This window comes from Triplophysa dalaica, chromosome 9, assembly GCF_015846415.1.
Source record: "Triplophysa dalaica isolate WHDGS20190420 chromosome 9, ASM1584641v1, whole genome shotgun sequence".
NCBI lineage: Eukaryota > Metazoa > Chordata > Actinopteri > Cypriniformes > Nemacheilidae > Triplophysa > Triplophysa dalaica.
Genome location: NC_079550.1, coordinates 2,665,236 through 2,684,261, shown reverse-complemented (window position 1 = coordinate 2,684,261; position 19,026 = coordinate 2,665,236). Strand labels below are relative to the sequence as shown.

The following is a 19,026-nucleotide window of genomic DNA, read 5'->3' as shown; positions in this document are numbered from 1 at the left end:
TTGATATGGTGTGTCTTTGTGTCATGAACCTTGACTGTATAAAAGGACTTAGGCGTTTCTCAAAAAACATGTCTGCCATCGGCCAATGAAGTTTGAGCACTCATTAGACCGGGTTAACGGAGCCCGATCAAAACGACACTTGCTGGGCTTATTCGTCTCATGGTCCTTAAGGTCTATAAGAAATGTGAACTCATTTGGCCACCGGGGGGCGAAATAACGCTTTTGGAGTGCATAATCAATTCTGTATCACGTGACATTTGACATATACAGAAACTATTGGTATCATAAGATTGCTCTTCTAATTCTGAACAACTTTGCCTCTGGACACGCTTCTGTCGATCAAACGGTTCGTGAGTTATCGCTGATGATGTCAAAACCTACTTTCGCGAACTAGTTCCTGGTTTTTCAACCTATCGGAACCAAACCAATGCAGATGACTTCTGTGGAGTGTGAATGTAAATAATCATTGAAAAAAAGTGGAAATTTCCTTTCACCGTTGCTTAGGGACGCAAAAACATAAAATGGGCGGAGCCTATCTGTAGCGTTTTTAGCTGCTTGTTAAATTACGGATGAGTTTACTCATCAAATAAGATTCTCCACCAGATCTATCAAGATCAAACATATATGAAATGAGTTGTTAAAACGTCAAATTCAGTCAAGGAATTAGTTTAGCTCAAAGGCAAATATGTATAATAATCGTCATTACACATACATATTTTACAATTCTGATTAGCAGTATAGTGATACAAATCCTATATGTATTCGTCCAGCAAATGCATCAATGATTTATACACTAACGTTATCTCATGACCATAAGTAACGTGACTTTACCAAACAAAATTTAAGAGCAGAGGTAGCATAGATCGAAACACAGTTTAAGTGACCAAGTTTGTGAGCGTGAACAAAGAGAACCCATCACAAATGCCTTTATGGGTTTTTATTAAACTCTACTCTACATGGTAAACAAAATGAAGACAAACAAATACATTAAACACAAATGCGCTAGGATGCGCAGAGAGAGAGAGAGAGAAAGTGAGAGGGCATGGCCGCGAGGCAGGTAAAACATGTCTGAAAACCATTAAAATCATCTTTAACAAAGAGGCACGATCTTAACGCAGCTAATCTATATTTAGAAACGGATACTTGCAATATTGTTGTTGGACCAATATCTGTATGCGCGTTGATGGAAATCTTGAATGGTTTCAGAATGCAGTCCTGTTGAAACGCTGAGTTTGGGTTCTGAGTCCAAAGTTCCATGGCCTAAACGGACTCCCCAGAGGGGAGTCCCTTGGAGTGTCTTCTCGTCCTCTTTCTTTTCCTTTTGTGATTCCCAAAAATCCCCTAAAAACATGGTTCGGTGATGCTGTTTTAAATGCATACCTGCCCTGCCCCCAGATGGTCTGCGGGCCAATGCCATGAAAGTGAAAAGGGGGCCTAAGAAAGATCCTTTGTTTCTCATGGCACCTCATTTGCATAGCTCTGACAGTTTGGTCAGTTTGCGTTTAATACCTAAACTTAGTTATGGGCATAGTATGATGTGTGCTATGTTTTTTATAACATAGCTCATCATATAGGGAATTCAAAGATGTGTAGTTACATATGAAACATGCAAGGCATTGAACTGTGAACGTATGAATACGTCAAATGAACCCTGAATCAAAACTTGCATATCTAACAAATACAGAGTATATAAAATAGCACGAGCGACAACACACAACCTAGACATTTAGATACATTTACAGAGAAGAATAGTTTAAATCAAATAAGTTCCTATTTGTCAGAGAAGTTTCTCTGCTTGGTCTCATTTCTTAAGTAAGAGATGAGACAGAGACTTATCAACAATGCTTTGAAGCGAAGGAGTCGTAAATATCCAACAGAGGAACCAAATGGTTATAACACTCTCTGTGAGAGTTCAACCTAAAACCAGACCCCATGGAGCTAGGTTTCCTTTGGTCTTTGAAGATGTTATCTTAATACCTAGACAAAAGGGAGTGAGAGGTTGAATGGCTTGATCCAGACACTACACTATCACATTAAAATGACCATAAATCCAGAACGGCTTAACATATCATCATGGGGCTCAGATGATATGTGTAGACCATCACTCCGAGGTCACCTACAAAAGAAGGTGGCGTTTGGACACTAGGTGGCGCTAAAACAGTAAAAATGGCAATATTGACGCGTATTTCATTTCTTAAAACAATTGTGTATCACGTGACAGTTGACATTTACACAAACTGATGATATCATACGATAGTCCTCCTCTTCATTCTGAACAACTTTGCCTCTTGATCCATTGATGTCAATAGAACGGTTCACGAGTTATCGGTGATGATGATAAAAACTGACTCCTGCTAAATAGTTCTTTGATTTTCAAGCAATATCAAAATTCTCTATTGCAGGTATAATTGTTCATAAAGATTATGAAATGACCATGCCAGTAAACATGACGCGATTGTCTCCCGGCATCCCTAATGTGATTGGTGCCATAGACTGCACACACATTGCCATCAAGGCACCCCCAGGCCCCAATGAAGTTGATTTTGTGGCCCAAAATGGGGTTCACAATATAAATGTGCAGGTAAGATTCATAAGATTTAGTTTGATAATTATTCAAGGGAATGTATTCAATTACAAAACAAATCTCTTAGATGGTGTGTGACTATGTAGCATATTATGAATGTGGTGGCGAAATTGCCAGGCTCTGTGCAAGACTTAAGTATCTTCAGAGAGTTATGCACATTATTTGAACGTGGCAAGTCAAATAGACTTTACAAACTAACTGGATAACTAATTTTGGGCCTATCAGAACTGCATTTTTCTATTATACAGGTGACTATGATGGACTCCTGCTAGGGGACAAAGGCTATGCCTGCAGGCAGAATTTTATGACACCATTACCTGACACCAACCAACTTTGAATTAGTTTATTTTGTTGTTCTATTGAGAGAAAACAGCTAGTCATGAGTGTTTAAGCATGCAACGGTACTTTGAGCTGATACTGATCATTTCTATAATTTTTCTGTGTGTGGGACTTTGATCCGTCGTGGGTTAGTTGGGGTTTGACCCCTTAGCCTGTTTGTGGATGCATGGCTGCATTGAATGCCGCAAATACTCGAAACCCGCTTAAAGGCTGCTTGCAGCTTTAATTCAATATTGCTTTTGCAGAACAAAAAAGAGGCTCTTTTGGAGAATGTGAATCACTTGAACACAAAACCAATTTAAGTGAATGACTATGAATGCTTTTGGTGACAAACCTTCTTCAAAATAACTTATTTTGTGTTCTGCAGAAGACAAAAATCCATGCAGTTTTGATATGAAAAGAGGGCGAGTAAATGATGATAGAATGTTTATTCTTGGGTGACCTGTCCGTTTAAGATGGTCCTGGATTGTTGTATTCATTATGATGTTGGCTTAACTAACACCCATGTCGCGCAGTAGAACATCGTAGAGGCATGATTTCCTCGTGGTTTAGTGAATTATCAATTGTCAGGTGCCATGCCATGCCGATAGAAACCAAACAGATTCGTTTAGAAACCGGATAGTCAGACCTATATCTCTACACTAGAACATTGTAGAGCCGGTTCGTTTTCCTCTTGGCTTAGTAAATAATCAATTGACAGGTGCCAAGTCACACCCATAGCAACATAGGAAAATATATCTTGAATAAAGTGGGGAGGGACACGGATGATCTTCTCGTTTGTGGTGACTGTTTACTGTACGGTGTTGCACTGCAATTAATCTTATATGTGCATATGTATCTAAGCATACGCTGTGTCTATTAAGTGATAGTGACAAACCCTGGCCTTATTTTGCATGTGGAGGACTATCATACATTGTGGATGTGTTAGAGTGTGAGTCCTGAGCCTAGTCGGCATCAGCAAAGGTGCCTAAGAGGCCTTAAACTGCTCAAACCCGTTAATGTTGCTCGCTGCTTTAATTTTACTTAATTTTTTTATCATGCGGCGCAAAGTTCAGTCTTGTCAAGGGTTCCCAAACTTTTCAGCCTGCGACACTCAAAATAACAGTTCCAGTTAGTCGAGACCTTCCCTATCCTCAGAAGTGGTTAATTATACAAATGCTGTGTGCAAATGGCCACATGCACCTATTCAACCCAAACACGCAAAATGAAAACACAAAAGAGCACAGTCTTACTAGGGTGACTGACACCACCCAACAAACCAAAGGTTTGTGCGACATGTGGGACAATGTGGGACACAATTGAAAGGTAGCGCATAACTTTGATAAAATAAAGGAATTTTTTTTATAATTTTTACCTTATAAAAATATTTTTTTATTTAGTCCATTCAAACTACAACATAATTAATGCTTAGATAAAATGTTATACAACATTAAAAAAATAATGGTGATTTCAATTTAAGGTGTACTGTCTCTTTAAATTTTGAGCACAGAAGTGAAGTGAAGTTATCATTTTGTAAACTTTGGAAATCTTCTCAAAAAGAGAAAACTCAAGGAATAAAGAACAAACAAATAATGAATAAGAGTTTCTCTTGTAATATGTATGATTAATTAAATAATGCATTTAATGATTTTCAAAAAGATATATAATTTAATTTAATAAGCTAACCACAATCTATAGGCTAAACACAGTTTCAAGGCCACTCAGTTAATAATCTGTGATAGTTAATTACTCATTAATTATTTTTATTACACATAAATATGAACTATTACTACAGATGGTTGAATTTTAATAAAACTGATTCGAGTGCAGATGGATGTGCTACCTGATGACGATGGCTCCTCTGACTGTGTACGTTCTCCGCCCTCCTCTGCTGGCCTCCCTGCGTTGTCTTTGGTCAATATTAATCAACGTTTAATTTCGACAAATAAGAATATCCTTAATTTAAGACAGAAAAATGATCTGCGTGCACATGAGACTGTTTAACGTGGCACTTTAGGACTCGCTGCGGCTAACCTAATGCAGTTTATAACGTTGTTAATGTGACGTAATCACCTTAGGCGTCATGATCGAGGGGGAGGAAACTCCTAAGGCTGACTGCATTTTATATGACTGATTTAATTTTAACTTAACTAATATTTTTATATTTTGTTACACTTATTGATTACATATGCTATTAAAAAAAAATGATTTCTAGAAATCATCTTGCGACCCAGCCCTCGCGGCCTTGGGACCCCATGTTTGAAAAACGGTGCACACATTCATTTGCGAGTCATCTGCGGGTGCGTGCTGAACGTGCTACTTCTCAATACTGGTCTCACAGCACAGAATGGTACTATGGTAGACAATTGTGTTTATTATGGTAGCAATTTTGCCACGATAGCAAATATTCTATGTGTTCTGAAATGCCGTTTTGTATTCCATAATTTATTATATTAACATGTCCTTTGTACATTATGTGTATTTGTTTGGCCTTTTACGGGTCACATCACCTGACAGCTGTCCCCCCACTTTTAAAATGCCTGCTACGCCCCTGCTATAATCAACAGGATAATGCAATAATGTCAAGCTGGTGGTTGAGTTCCATCCACTGTTTGCCTCCAGGAGCTCGACTGTTTTTGGTAAAAATCATAGTATCTGTATCTGTCTTTTATAAATGTGATAGAACTAAAGACTCTATAGAGATATGAAGACTCAAGATTGGCAGAAGCTTAATATGTTATGTCCGCTTTAACACAGATGACCTATACAAAAGTTTCAAACTAATCAGTCAAACTGCACATTCTCAACAACGTGCTTGGCGGAAAATTATGAATAATTATGGCACTGAAAGGAAAAGTAGTATTCAACATTTTTTTGGGGCACTGCTTACTGTCAAGCCATGTAGTTGTCATTTGATCATGCATTTAGATGTTTAGAAATTCAAGCTGTTGCATCCTTGTGCAGGCATTAAATGTTATTTTCATACTTAAGTTCAGATCCTCCCTCAGAAATAATTACATTATTGGTCATTGTACTAAGTATACTGTACTAATTCAGGAATTGGGAAATGTACTGGAAACATGTATTCATGATTTTTACTTGCTGAAAATTGAAGCACATACTGTATTGTCAATCTAAACTAGTTGGTCAAAGAAGCATATATAGAAATATGGCTTACCACGTCACTCTTGGTGGTGTACACTCTATCTGCCAGGCTCTCAATGGCAATCCACTTGACAGGCATTTTAGAGATTCTTCCCTGCCTGTAGTAATCTCCATTGTAGATCTTCTTAGACAGGCCAAAGTCAGCTACACAGACGTTCATGTTCTCATTTAACCTAATTGGGGATGAAATATCAGAAGTCAAGCAATGTGTCAGTTCAGGAAGGTAACATTAGAAAATCTCAGCTGATCATGACATCTGAAAAAAAACGATACAGATATAGGATGGCTTGTGTTAAACCATCTATCCATGTATCCATAATTGTTCCAAGTATGTGCGCACAGAATACTGGTGTGTCAACACCTGTCCCTAAACCTTGATCAGAAGGTTATAGTATAATGCAAGATGGGAGTTCCGCAACAGCTTTAGCTCAAGGTCTTTGATTTATTCCAAAAAATAAAACTTGCATATTGGTTTCAGTCATTAAACCATGACAGTAAATGTATATTATTATGAATGGTTCAGAGAGCATGTGTGTGGTTTCTGTGATACAGCAAATAATAACAATAAATAATAATTTGGCTTAACGTATTAAATTACTACCAATACACTGAAATATACAGGCATATAATGCAACTGCTAATGAACAAACTAAAGTTTATACACGCGCCTGGCTCTGCTTCACGAGCCTCAGCTGACTGTGAGCGCAACTCCCCAAACCAAAATTTATACTTGAACCGTTCGCCATTGAGATATACTTTGAAGCGACAGGGGGCGCACAAGCGAAATCGCCCTTTAAATCCACCGGAAGAAGAAATGAAGTAGGAATTTTACCAGAATTACGGGAAATCATTCAAGATGGCATCTCGCCAGCAGCTGCTCGACAAGGAAACGTAGGTGATTTTGTTTTGTTGCTACTATAAAAAAAAGGGCGAAAAAGGAGATGGAATGTATGCCCACTTCATGCCACAAAACGCGGAGATGGAGAATACATCGCTCTTGTGAAACAGATGCGTGTGATGGACGAGGAAATGCATTTCAAACTATTGTTTGTTGATTTAATAAATTTTTACATCAAACTTTTTGTGTACTCTTTCATTTCTGTGCATAATGCATTTCTACATATTTTTGGTTAGGGACTGCTAATGTACTTTGCCATAGATTAACCCATTGGATGTCTTTATGTTGTATAAAATGAGAAGATATAAGAACTGTTCAAAAGAGAAATGTTGATAAATATTGTTTTATTCTGAATACAATATAAAACAGACACATTGATCATAAACAATGTCTGTACAGGCGTACCTGTTCAGCCAAAATCTCTTTATAGCTGTTCATGCTGTAGGATCTGAGTGGCTAGAACAAAGAGGAACATTTGGGATTGTTAAACTATGACCTTTCAGTAGGGGTCTAACCGGTGCCAGCAAGTCTGATCCAACTGCCCTCTCTTAAGCATCCATCATTTGGTCAGGATAGTTTCTAACACTTCCCTTGGACTTCAAAGAAGTCCCAACGGGGAGGATGGGGTCCTTCTCCAACGATGGACCATTTGCCCTAAAAGGAATGTGGCCTAGGTTTTCATCTCCTCTGGAAATTGTCTGTCTTTTCTCCTTATCCACAAAATAATTTTCTAAATGGATATACCTCTATATCTCCACATTGTATGTTTGTCCCCATGTTATTCGGCCTCGCCTATAACCTCAAAAGCATGTGTGTTTAGTTGTATTCTGTTTATATTTTCATTCTTGTACAAACTTCAGGTCAATGTACTTATAACCCTGGCGTGTTTTATATCTAAATGTTTCTCTCTTCATTACTTGAAAGATTATGTATAGCACAGTAATGTGTTGTATACAATACTCCTTCTATGTGATTCTAAAACTTTTACAGCACCAAACTCCTGAGTGATCCTAAATGCAAATGAGCTAATAAGCGGAACAAAGAAACTTGATCTCGCCCCAAAAATCACCTCATTACATTGGATCTCTGACTTTGGAGAGGGCGTGAAGCCCGAGGCTTAAACCATCCGTAAACTGAGCAATCGACGCTCATCTCGTGTCCTCGCGCTCCTGCCCGGCACGTCATCGAGACCTGTCTCTCCTTCTGGAGACAGCTTCATCCGGCAGTTTGCATCGGCTAACTTCGGCTAACTTCGTCATACCTTCGTCAGCCAATCCGCCTCCAAGAAAGAAGTAGACGGACTCACCCGCTTGCTTTGACAGAACTTGTCCCAGCACACTCAGGGAACCAATGCAAGTATCTAACTATATCCTAAATAGCTGCGTTTAAGCTGAAACCCCTTTTTACGAGGAGATTGTCCTCAATTGTTCATGCAGATGTGAATAGCTGTTTGTAAAACTGCCACTCTTTACTTTGTCTATTTCTTACCTTCCTTTACTGCATTTATGTTTCATGTTTTGTTTGTTAGCATTTGTTATTCTGTTAGTCAGTCGGTTTGTTTTCCCTTTAGTGTAGTCAATAAACCCGCATTTGTTATCTACAACTGAACTGTTGCTGTGTTTCTTTATCACAAATTAACGTCACTTAAACTGCTTGATTTCGTTATAATTTCTGGAGCGGTACTGTACTACATACAGTAAGAGTGTTATGTTTCCAGGGCCAGGAAAGTAATATTTCTTAGATTTGATATACGATCTGCGGATCACTCGCTGGACGAGTGAATTTAGTTTGTTGCTATTATCAGGTCTGCCGAAATTGATAAAGTGTATAAAATAGGTATAGTTAATCATCATTAATTATACGTCTTTTACTGTGATCAAACTCATAGTTCCCCGAAATACACTACATAATTGGTGGATAATGCGGGCGCAGTTTTAAACGTTGTTTGTGAGCAAAAGCCCAGTTTCAGTTTCATTTGTGTTGGCATTTGTGTTTAACTGTAATGCGCGCTGAGCGAAACTTAAAACTTGCTCTTTGTATGAATGATTGGATAGTGAAGTTACTGCGCCGAAACACACTCTGAATTTCAATTCAGGAAACTCCAGTCACTGTTAATGATGGTCGATCTAACTGCAAGTTCAAATTTGACCCTATAAATCGAAGAAACCTTTTATTGTGAGTCACGAGATATTGTTTACCGCCCTAAATTTGAGCGAAGAAATCCTCTGTTAGCGCGAAGGAAATAGTGGAGCGGACTTCCTCCCTGTTTCATGTATACGGCCGAATTTATGTATTTTAGACTGATGTAAAGCCATTGATGCATGTTCCAATGAGTGTTCAACTAAATATACTTGTAAATATACTAAATGTGCTTTTTGTTTCCTCATAGACAAGGCGGAAGGATATTGTTTTTGTATTGTACTTTACTGGATGTTGTGTAGTTAAACAATAGAGGACGACCGTTAAAAGGGAAGTGTTTTAAAATCTTGATCAAGTTACTTGTACGACGGCAAAGAAATCCCATTGTGTGTTGTTTTTGTACGTTACTTGTGTTTTAAACTCAGTGTTTTGGCAGCGAAGAGATCCTGCCGCACGCGTGCAGGTAGTGAAGTGACGCGTAGCTTAGATCCGCCGAGATCGAACGTCACCATCCGTGACGGACCCAAAGCGGGCAATTTGATTTTAATTTATATCAATCTGACGTCAAATTCTGTAGCATAATTGTCTTGTAGACCCAGTTTGGGAAGTTATTGGTTGACTTGTGTTTTGACGTTTATTTTAGATGTAAATAATTTTCTACAGCAATCGCCGCTTGAATGTTTAATTTAAAGTGATTGTTGTCTTTGTGTAAACACGAGACGTTAATCACGTTGAAGTCGGAGGATATGGTGTTACGATGCACTAACACCAGAGGGCAGTGTAGCGTGTTTTAGGTGACTAACACTTTCCTAACTCCATCCCTTCCTCCCTGACTTCCTTTTGGCGTGGTTCGACCACGCCCACCTTGTGGGTCTTCTCAGTCTATTCCTTCTTTACCTTCTCTCATTTCCATTTTTGTTGTTTTGACTTCTCAGTTCATTTTTATTTATTTACTTATTTGATTATGATTTTCAGTTTATTTAATTATAATAATAATAATAATAATTAGTTTTTCTGGTTACTTGTTTTTATTTTTGTTTTCAGTTTTCAACATTGTAGGTTTATTTGTTTTTCATTCCTCATTACTCCCTATACAGCCCCCTACCTAGGAACATCATTAATTTGATTTGATTAAAGGATTAAATGTCAGTAATTCTACCCCTGTTCAGCCTTTGTATTCCCTTATAGGTAGCACTTCCCCTAGCACACCTGGGTAGCGAAGTGACGGCTCTCCTCAGTGGTACCTTATGAGTGGATCCGGCTCTCTTGGCGTGCCTGGCACTGGTGGTGGATTGCTCGGATACCTCTGTCCCCGACTCAAGGTGACGGCACGCAGGGAGACTTTCAGCCACTGGCACTCCTATGTTTAGTGGAAAACAATAGTGCTGGCGGGGGCACTGCAGCAAATTTTGGGGTATATAACGCCGGGAAGTGCCATTTAGCGGGAAGAAAAGCCTACGGGCTATGTCTGTTGCGAGTGGCACCCCCGGGTTAAACCCCAATTTTTCTCTGTGCCCACCAACCGGTCACCCACTCGGTACGGCCATGTTGTGCTGAGAGTTGTAACTGTTTGAGTGGTCGCACCCAAGTGGCGCATAGGGCGAGGGGTCTGGGTTGTTTGCCGCTGTGTGTCCAGAAAGGCTGGAGAGTTTGATTTGTTTACCTGGGACCCATCTGGAAGCCCTCACTTCACGCCAGGTCTATGCAAATAAGGTACAGCCCCTATAGATTTTCTATAGGCAGAAAGGGAAGCAGGAACACTCCCTTCCCCCGCGTTTAAACTGTTTAGTTTTTCCCTGTTGTTTTGAGCTTAGCTGCCTCCCTAGGCTGTATGAAACCATAGCACTCCCTACCTGCAGGCCCCGTCATAACCCTAGGGTTCCCAGCCAGCGGAGCCAAGTTAAGCAACCCTCTCTTGCCCCTTTTCTATCTTTTTATTTTATTTTTGTTTTGTTATTGATTTAATTTTGTTTTACTTTTTGTTTTCTGGAAGACTGAATCTACATGAGCCATCAGGGAATTCTCAGTAATATGTTGATGAAGTAAACTCCCCGGTCATTAGAATGACCCCCTAAGTTTAGACCCATTGAAACATTTACTCCAACAATTTCCCTGGGCCCACACACACCCACTCACACCTTCTATCCACCCTGCCAATTCACCGCTAGGTTAAATAGGTGTTTGAGTTACGCCACTGACTGTTCACCCAGTTAGCTGCACAACACATAGCATAGAAGCATTATAGTTCTCACTGAACTTCTAGGGACTTGCATTGGCCTTTTGTGCTCTTCTTTCTCGACTCAGTGTGCCAGCATGTCCAGAGTATCCAGCCCTGCCACCCAATGGGACCAGCTAGAGGTCTGGCTGACCGCAATGACGGAGGCTGTCCTGCCTGAGGCGACCAGGGACCTACAGGACCTGAGCCGTGAGCAGCTGGATGACGACTTGAACCGGCTGATGGCCCCCGATCCAACACAGAGCTACACCCACAAGGAGCTGGCTAGGATCAGCGGTGCCCTCGCCCACAACCTCATCGTCCAGTTGAAGCTGAGCGACGGAAACATCACCATCCTGGAGCAAGAGACAGCAGCACTAAAGTTGCATGCTGAAGAGGCTCGCAGGAACCAGGCAGACGCCCAGAACCGCCTAGATCAACTGACCCTGGAGGCCCAGGAGCTGGCAACGGATGAGGGGCACCCAGAGCTAAAGGAGGAGGTGCAAAGGCTCCAGGATACCGTAACCGACCTCCGTACAGATATCGAGCACAGAGAAAGTTTGGAAAAGCAGGCCCGCGAGGACCTAGAATGCAAGCTCCAGAAAGCAGAGACCCTATTACGATGGGCTGAAACCGAACTGAAAGAGAGGAAGGCAAAAGCCAAAGCCTCTGAGAAACACTTTCAAGCAGCCCAAGCAGAAGCAGAAGCCCAAGCCTTGGCTCAGCAACACGACCAAGTCCAGTCAGAATTTGATACTGTGCAAAGAGAACTAAAGTACGCCTATCGATTTCAAGCTGAACCAAGGGGGGGAAGAGCCACCGCTGAACTTCCCCCGAAAAGCAGGACCAGACTTCCCAGCCAAGCATCATCCGAGAAAGAGGAAGCTGATAGCCTGCGGTTTAAGACATCACCTGCCAGCATCCAAGAGCCCTTAACCGCCACTGAGGGATGGGAGCGTCTTCAGCGAATCCCTACGACAACCCACAGCATGGCTCCCAAGGAAAAGCTAGCCAGAAATATCCCCACGTTTACACCAAAGGGGACACAACGTACATGCCTACCTGCAGGATATTAATTTTCATCTTCAAAACATGGCAAATGTTTCCACCAGAGACACTCTGTACTTGCTCAGGATTACCTCCAGCCGCGAGGTGCGCAGCTTCCTGGACCGGCAGTCAGACACTGTCAAAGGGGATTACAAGCAACTGCAGCAGGCTCTACAGAGCGACCCACTGCCAGTGCACCACCACACTGAGGAAGAATAAGACCCACCTGTCACTTTGACTATTACGATCCAAACAATCATCGTCCGACTAAGCTTCTATGCGAACCCCGTCGGCCGTAGGGGGGAATATGTGGGATCTGAGTGGCTAGAACAAAGAGGACCATTTGGGATTGTTAAACTATGACCTCTCAGTAGGGGTCTAACTGGTTCCAGCAAGTCTGATCCAACTGCCCTCTCTTAAGCATCCATCATTTGGTCAGGATAGTTTCTAACACCTCCCTTGGACTTCAAAGAAGTCCCAACGGGGAGGATGGGGTGCTTCTCCAACGATGGACCATTTGCCCTAAAAGGAATGTGGCCTAGGTTTTCATCTCCTCTGGAAATTGTCTGTCTTTTCTCCTTATCCACAAAAGAATGTTCTAAATGGATATACCTCTATATCTCCACATTGTATGTTTGTCCCCATGTTATTCGGCCTCGCCTATAACCTCAAAAGCATGTGTGTTTAGTTGTATTTTGTTTATATTTTCATTCTTGTACAAACTTCAGGTCAATGTTCTTATAACCCTGGCATGTTTATATATAAATGTTTCTCTCTTCATTACTTGAAAGATTATGTATAGCACAGTAATGTGTTGTATACAATACTCCTTCTATGTGATTATAAAACTTTTACAGCACCAAACCCCTAAGTGATCCTAAATGCAGACAGCTTCATCCGGCAGTTTGCATTGGCTAACTTCGGCTAACTTCATCCTACCTTCTTCAGCCAATCCGGCGCCAAGAAAGAAGTAGACGGACTCACCAACTTGCTTTGAATCCAACAGGACTCTGAGAACCTTTTCAACGCGCACAGAACTTGTCCCAGCACACTCAGGGAACCAATGCAAGTATCCAACTATATCCTAAATAGCTGAGTTTAAGCTGAAACCCCTTTTTACAAGGAGATTGTCCACGATGGTTCATGCAGATGTGAATAGCTGTTTGTAAAACTGCCACTCTTTACTTTGTCTATTTCTTACCTTCCTTTATTGCATTTATGTTTCATGTTTTGTTTGTTAACATTTGTTATTCTGTTAGTCAGTCGGTTTGTTTTCCCTTTAGTGTAGTCAATAAACCCGCATTTGTTATCTACAATTGAACTGTTGCTGTGTTTCTTTATCACATATTAACGTCACTTAAACTGCTTGATTTCGTTATAATTTCTGGAGCGGTACTGTACTACATACACTAAGAGTGTTATGTTTCCAGGGCCAGGAAAGTAATATTTCTTAGATTTCATTTACGATCTGCGGATCACTCGCTGGACGAGTGAATTTAGTTTGTCGCTATTATCAGGTCTGCCGAATCCGATAAATTGTATAAAATAGGTATAGTTAATCATCATTAATTATACGTCTTTTACTGTGATCAAACTCATAGTTCCCCGAAATAAACTACAATGCTGACTGCGGCGCCGCACGAAATGAGCTCGGGCTCACCCAAAGCAAACTTAACGAACACCGCGATGACGTCATATTTGGCGCGCGCACCCAAGCGAACTAGCACAATTCAAGCTATTATCAAAGCACTTAAACGGTGATACAACCCTTACGTTACGATTTTAGAATATTAAAGGCAAACTTACAGTCTCAAGGACGCACACATAGAAGAAACACTAGGAGCTGCCTCATCTGCTGCAACACCGCATTGGAGAACTATACCGGACCTGTTCGTACGTTTTCTAACTACACCCACATATGACATCACCAGTTAACCAGCAGGGAGTTTTATAAAATAATCTTTACACCCTCCTCTTCCATTACATTCTATTCATCTTCCAAGCTGCAAACGAGGCAGTCAAAGGCTACTTTCTTAGAGCAGAAAAAGCAATACACCACTGAAAAATGCTGGAAAAATGCTTAGTGATTGTCTCTTAATTGCAATGACTTACCCAATTAATTTAAACCATGTGCTGTTCACATTACATAAGGTGATGCAGACATAACTTTCTCAGAGTTCAATACTGAGTTAAACATTTTTGAGGGTTTTCGCGAGTGGGACTTTCTGGGTCGCGGATGGTGGGCTCTCCCTCTTCCTCGTGGATGTTTGCTCAGTGGCTTTTGGTTGGGGTCACTGAGTGCAGCTATGACACGTCAGAGAGGATCTGGCTCTCCCGGCTGAGCCTGTTTTTTCTCCATTAATCAATCACTTGAGTTTGGGTTCCTCGCCACAGCAGCGCAGTGTTGCCTTGCTCACCGGGAGACTACATTTAGTTATTTATTAGATATTATTTATTAGAATGATCTTGCTTGTTCTATAAACACCATGCACTGTGCTGTATTTTACCTTTGTGTTTTTCTGTTTTTCTTGTTTGCTCCTGTAAAGCTGCTTTGGAACAATGCACATTGTGAAAAGCACTATATAAATAAACTTAAATTGAATTGAATACCATATGAGACCATAAAATGCATTAGATCAGGGCTGTCCTATCTCAGTCCTGGATGGTCTGTGCCCTGCAAAGTTTAGCTTCAACCCTAATCAAAAACACCTGAACACTTAATCAAGGTTTCACGAAGCAGACTACAAACTTCCAAACACTTGTGTTGACCCAAGTTGGAGCTAAACTCTGCAGGACTGTGGCCCTCCAGGACCAACATTGGTTGCACCCCATCCTAGATCTGCGTACCCTGAACAGGCACCTGCAAAACCTGCCTTTCAGGATCCTCATGCAAAAGCGCATCCTGGCGTCTATCAGATGTCAGGAATGGTTCATGGCAATCGACTTGAAGGACGCTTACTTTCATGTCTCGATTCTACCTTGTCATCGCCCGCTCCTACGGTTCGCTTTCGAGGGTCAGGCACATCAGTACAGAGTCTTCCCTTTCGGTCTGTCCCTTTCCCCACGAGTCTTTACGAAGATTGTGGAGACGGTCCTAACTCCCCTTAGGGAGAGAGGTGTGCGGGTACTAAACTATCTCCACGACTAGGTTATCTTGGCACACTGTCGAGATATGTTATGGTCACACAGGAACCTTGTGCTCCGGCACTTAGATTGATTGGGACTACAGGTCAAACGAGAAAAGAGCAAGCTTTCCCCGGTGCAAAGCATCCTCTATCTTGGTATGGAACTCAACTCTGCCTCCATGTCAGCGCGTCTGACCACAGAATGCACTCAGTCAGTGTGGACCTACCTGAAACAATTCAAGCAGTCAGCGGTGACCCCTGAAACAATTTCAGAGGCTCCTGGGCATGGCCATGGCACAGCTCCTACACTGGCTGCAGAGCTCACTCAACCCCTTCGCGAGGTTCTTCAACCTCCGCGTAGAACCGGTATAAGCCTGTGTCCTGCATGGCAACATGTAGGGCCAGCAGATGGTAGGGCGTACGCCTGCAAAAGCACCATCCCCCCTTCTCAGATGGGTCAGCATGCTACTCAACTCAACTCAACTCAACTTTATTTATATAGCGCTTTTTACAATTTTCATTGTTACAAAGCAGCTGTACATGAGACACATTTAATACAAGTATGAATTCTAAAGCAGCCCCCCCGGCCAGGCAGATAGTGCAAAACAATATGCAAACGGTGGTGAGGAACCCAAAACTCCCATCGAGAAAAAAAACCTCAGGGGAACCCAGGCCCAACCAGGGGATTCCAGTTCCCCTCTGGCAAAAGCTGCTGCCTCTGCACAAGCTCAACAGTGCTTGCACAACAAGGCTTAGTAAAAATATAAAAATTAAGGATTAAAGATTATCATTAACAATCTAATAGCATTTGAAATGTTGTAGGAAAAACAAAGTTGTCGCGTCCTTTATCCAGCTCTATCCTCTTAGCACTTGTCAGGTCACCGCTTTCCATTCTCAGCTCTGCCATCAGGTCTGGGCATGAACTGCATCCTGCGGTAACCTTGGAACAAAGAGACAAGACTGGCTGAGAGTAGAGTACTGTTCTGCACTCTTTGATGCAACAAGTGCATCATTTGTTGTTGGATGTGTTCCTGGTTCCGGTTGATCTAGATAATGCAGCCTAAATCCTCTGAGGATTAATATTATGGAGGTGTAGTGTATGCAAGATTAAAAAGATGAGTCTTTAGTCTAGATTTAAACTGACAGAGTGTGTCTGCCTCCCGGACCGTGCAGGGAAGAATATTCCAAAGTTTAGGCGCTAGATAAGAAAACGATCTACCACCTGCACTTGATTTTGAAATTCTAGGTATTACCAACTGACAGGACCCCTTAGAGCGTAATGTACGTGGAGGTCTGTAATACAATAGAAGTTCATTCAAATACTGCGGCGCTAGACCATGTAGGGCTTTATAGGTAATAAGCAAGATCTTAAAGTTAATGCGATGCTTTATAGGTAACCAGTGCAATGTTGACAGAACCGGGGTTATATGCTCATACTTTTTTGTACGTGTAAGAACTCGAGCTGCCACGTTTTGAACCAGTTGCAGTTTTTGTAATAGGCCCGCAGGGCAACCACCTAGAAGTGCATTACAGTAATCTAGTCTTGATGTCATGAATGCATGAATTAATTTCTCTGCATCTGAAAGTGACAGTATATGACGTAATTTAGATATATTCTTAAGATGGAAAAATGCAATTTTACAGGTGTTTGCGACATGGCTTTCAAATGAGAGAGTACTGTCGAATACAACGCCAAGATTCTTAGCTGATGACGAGGATTTTATGGAGCATCCGTCAATCGTTAAGCAGTATTCTTGGTTGTTACGCATAGCAGTTTTCGGTCCAGTAAGTAACACTTCTGTTTTGTCCGAGTTTAGTAGTAAAAAATTGTTACTCATCCACATTTTTAAGTCAACTATGCAATCCTTTATTCGATGAAACTGCTGGGTTTCATGAGGCATCGAGGAAATATAAAGTTGAGTATCATCAGCATAACAGTGAAAGCTAATTCCGTGTCGCTTTATTATATCTCCTAGAGGTAGCATGTATAATGCGAAGAGCAGGGGTCCCAAGACTGAGCCCTGTGGTACACCGTACTGGACTTGTGATTTGCGGGACACCTCATTGTTTATTGCTACAAATTGAAAACGGTCGGATAAATAAGACTTAAACCATTTCAATGCTATTCCGTTAATGCCAACGTAATTTTCGAGTCTATGTAGAAGTATGCTGTGGTCAATGGTGTCAAATGCAGCACTGAGGTCTAGCAGCACCAATAACGAAATACAGCCACGGTCAGACGCTAAAAGCAGATCATTTGTAACTCTGATCAAAGCAGTCTCTGTACTGTGAAAGCTCGAAATCTACTTAGTCTTCCTTCTTCCCTCACTGGGTGAACAACAGGAATTCCACCCATCACTAAGAAAGCATCTCATGCAGGCAGGCTGTCATGATTCCACCTCTTCTGGTTGGGTAATTCTTGGTCTTGAGGTGGAGTCATACAGGATGCTTTGTTTCTCTAGTCTGCGTCATCGTTTCTACCCTCCTGTTTCCTAGTTTGTGTTAATTAGTTTATCCATTGCACCTGTTCCCTCTTGATTTGCTCCCTTTAAAACATCCTCGTGTTCATTGTCTTGTGCTGGTTCATTGTTTGTTGTTTGCTGTACGTGTTACCTGGTCTTTGTTGTTTCCTGTGCCATCAGCTTTATGCTTGTTCCTCGGTCCTTGTTCCTGGCGTCCTCAAGTTTCTAGTAAGTTTTAGTTTAGTGTTTGTTCCAAGTGTTTGTTTTTGTAGTTTAGTTAGTCCTTGTTTTTGTATTGTTTATATATATTACTCTATCTTGTTTTCCCCCATCGCGGGTTTTTGTTTTTTTCCTGTTTTTTGTTATATGTAATAAATACACTTTGTTTACCCGGTACTATCGCCTATTGTCTCTGCCTCCAATTGGGTTCTCCCGCACTGTATTCGTGTCACAACTGTGGCCCAGTGGTAGAGTCGGGAATTCGTGAAACCAGAGACCTGAGTTCGATTCCCGCTCTAGACAGCTCCTGACACCGGCTAGGCAGAGCAGCCCTGCCCCTTAGGCCGGGTACCATCTGAGTTATCCACACATAGCTCTAACCGGAACTAGTTTTAACGGACGTTCTAACCACCCCAATCGGGCGGTTGTCTGATGTATCCTCATAATTGGTTCCCACCCTGGTAACCCATGACCTTCCCTAGGTGGACCTCCACCTCGTGGTTAACTACTTCAGTCCGCACATTGTCCCATGAGTTCTTCCCTATCGGTGAGACCATGCTGATATCTCAGCTAAGTGTTGAGACTCAAGCGACAGAAAAAAACTCTACAAGGAACAGTAAGCCATGAGGCAGAGGCTGTAGAGAAAGAAGGAAGTGTTGAGGCACAAGCAACAGAAACAGTGCAGGATGAAGCAAGCCAGGAGAAGGAGACAGAAGCCAGAGAGGGACTATTCTCAAATCTACTTGGACTTAAAGTCCCACCTGACCCTGACCACGTCCTACAATTCAATATTAAGTACGATGAGGCCTTCATTCAAATGTGTGATAGTCCTATCTTTTACCAAGAATGTAGAG

At 41.6% G+C, this 19,026-nt stretch overlaps 1 protein-coding gene across 4 annotated transcripts in view; it reads right to left on the bottom strand.

The window, feature by feature from the left end:
* LOC130428323 (tyrosine-protein kinase receptor UFO) overlaps positions 1–19,026 on the bottom strand; it is a 114,960-nt gene that overhangs the window by 12,857 nt on the left and 83,077 nt on the right. For all 4 annotated transcript variants that reach the window (XM_056756244.1, XM_056756243.1, XM_056756245.1 and 1 more), the window contains one exon: positions 6,081–6,240. In XM_056756244.1, the coding sequence (XP_056612222.1) occupies positions 6,081–6,240 (160 nt within the window). The remainder of the gene's footprint in view (positions 1–6,080; positions 6,241–19,026) is intronic.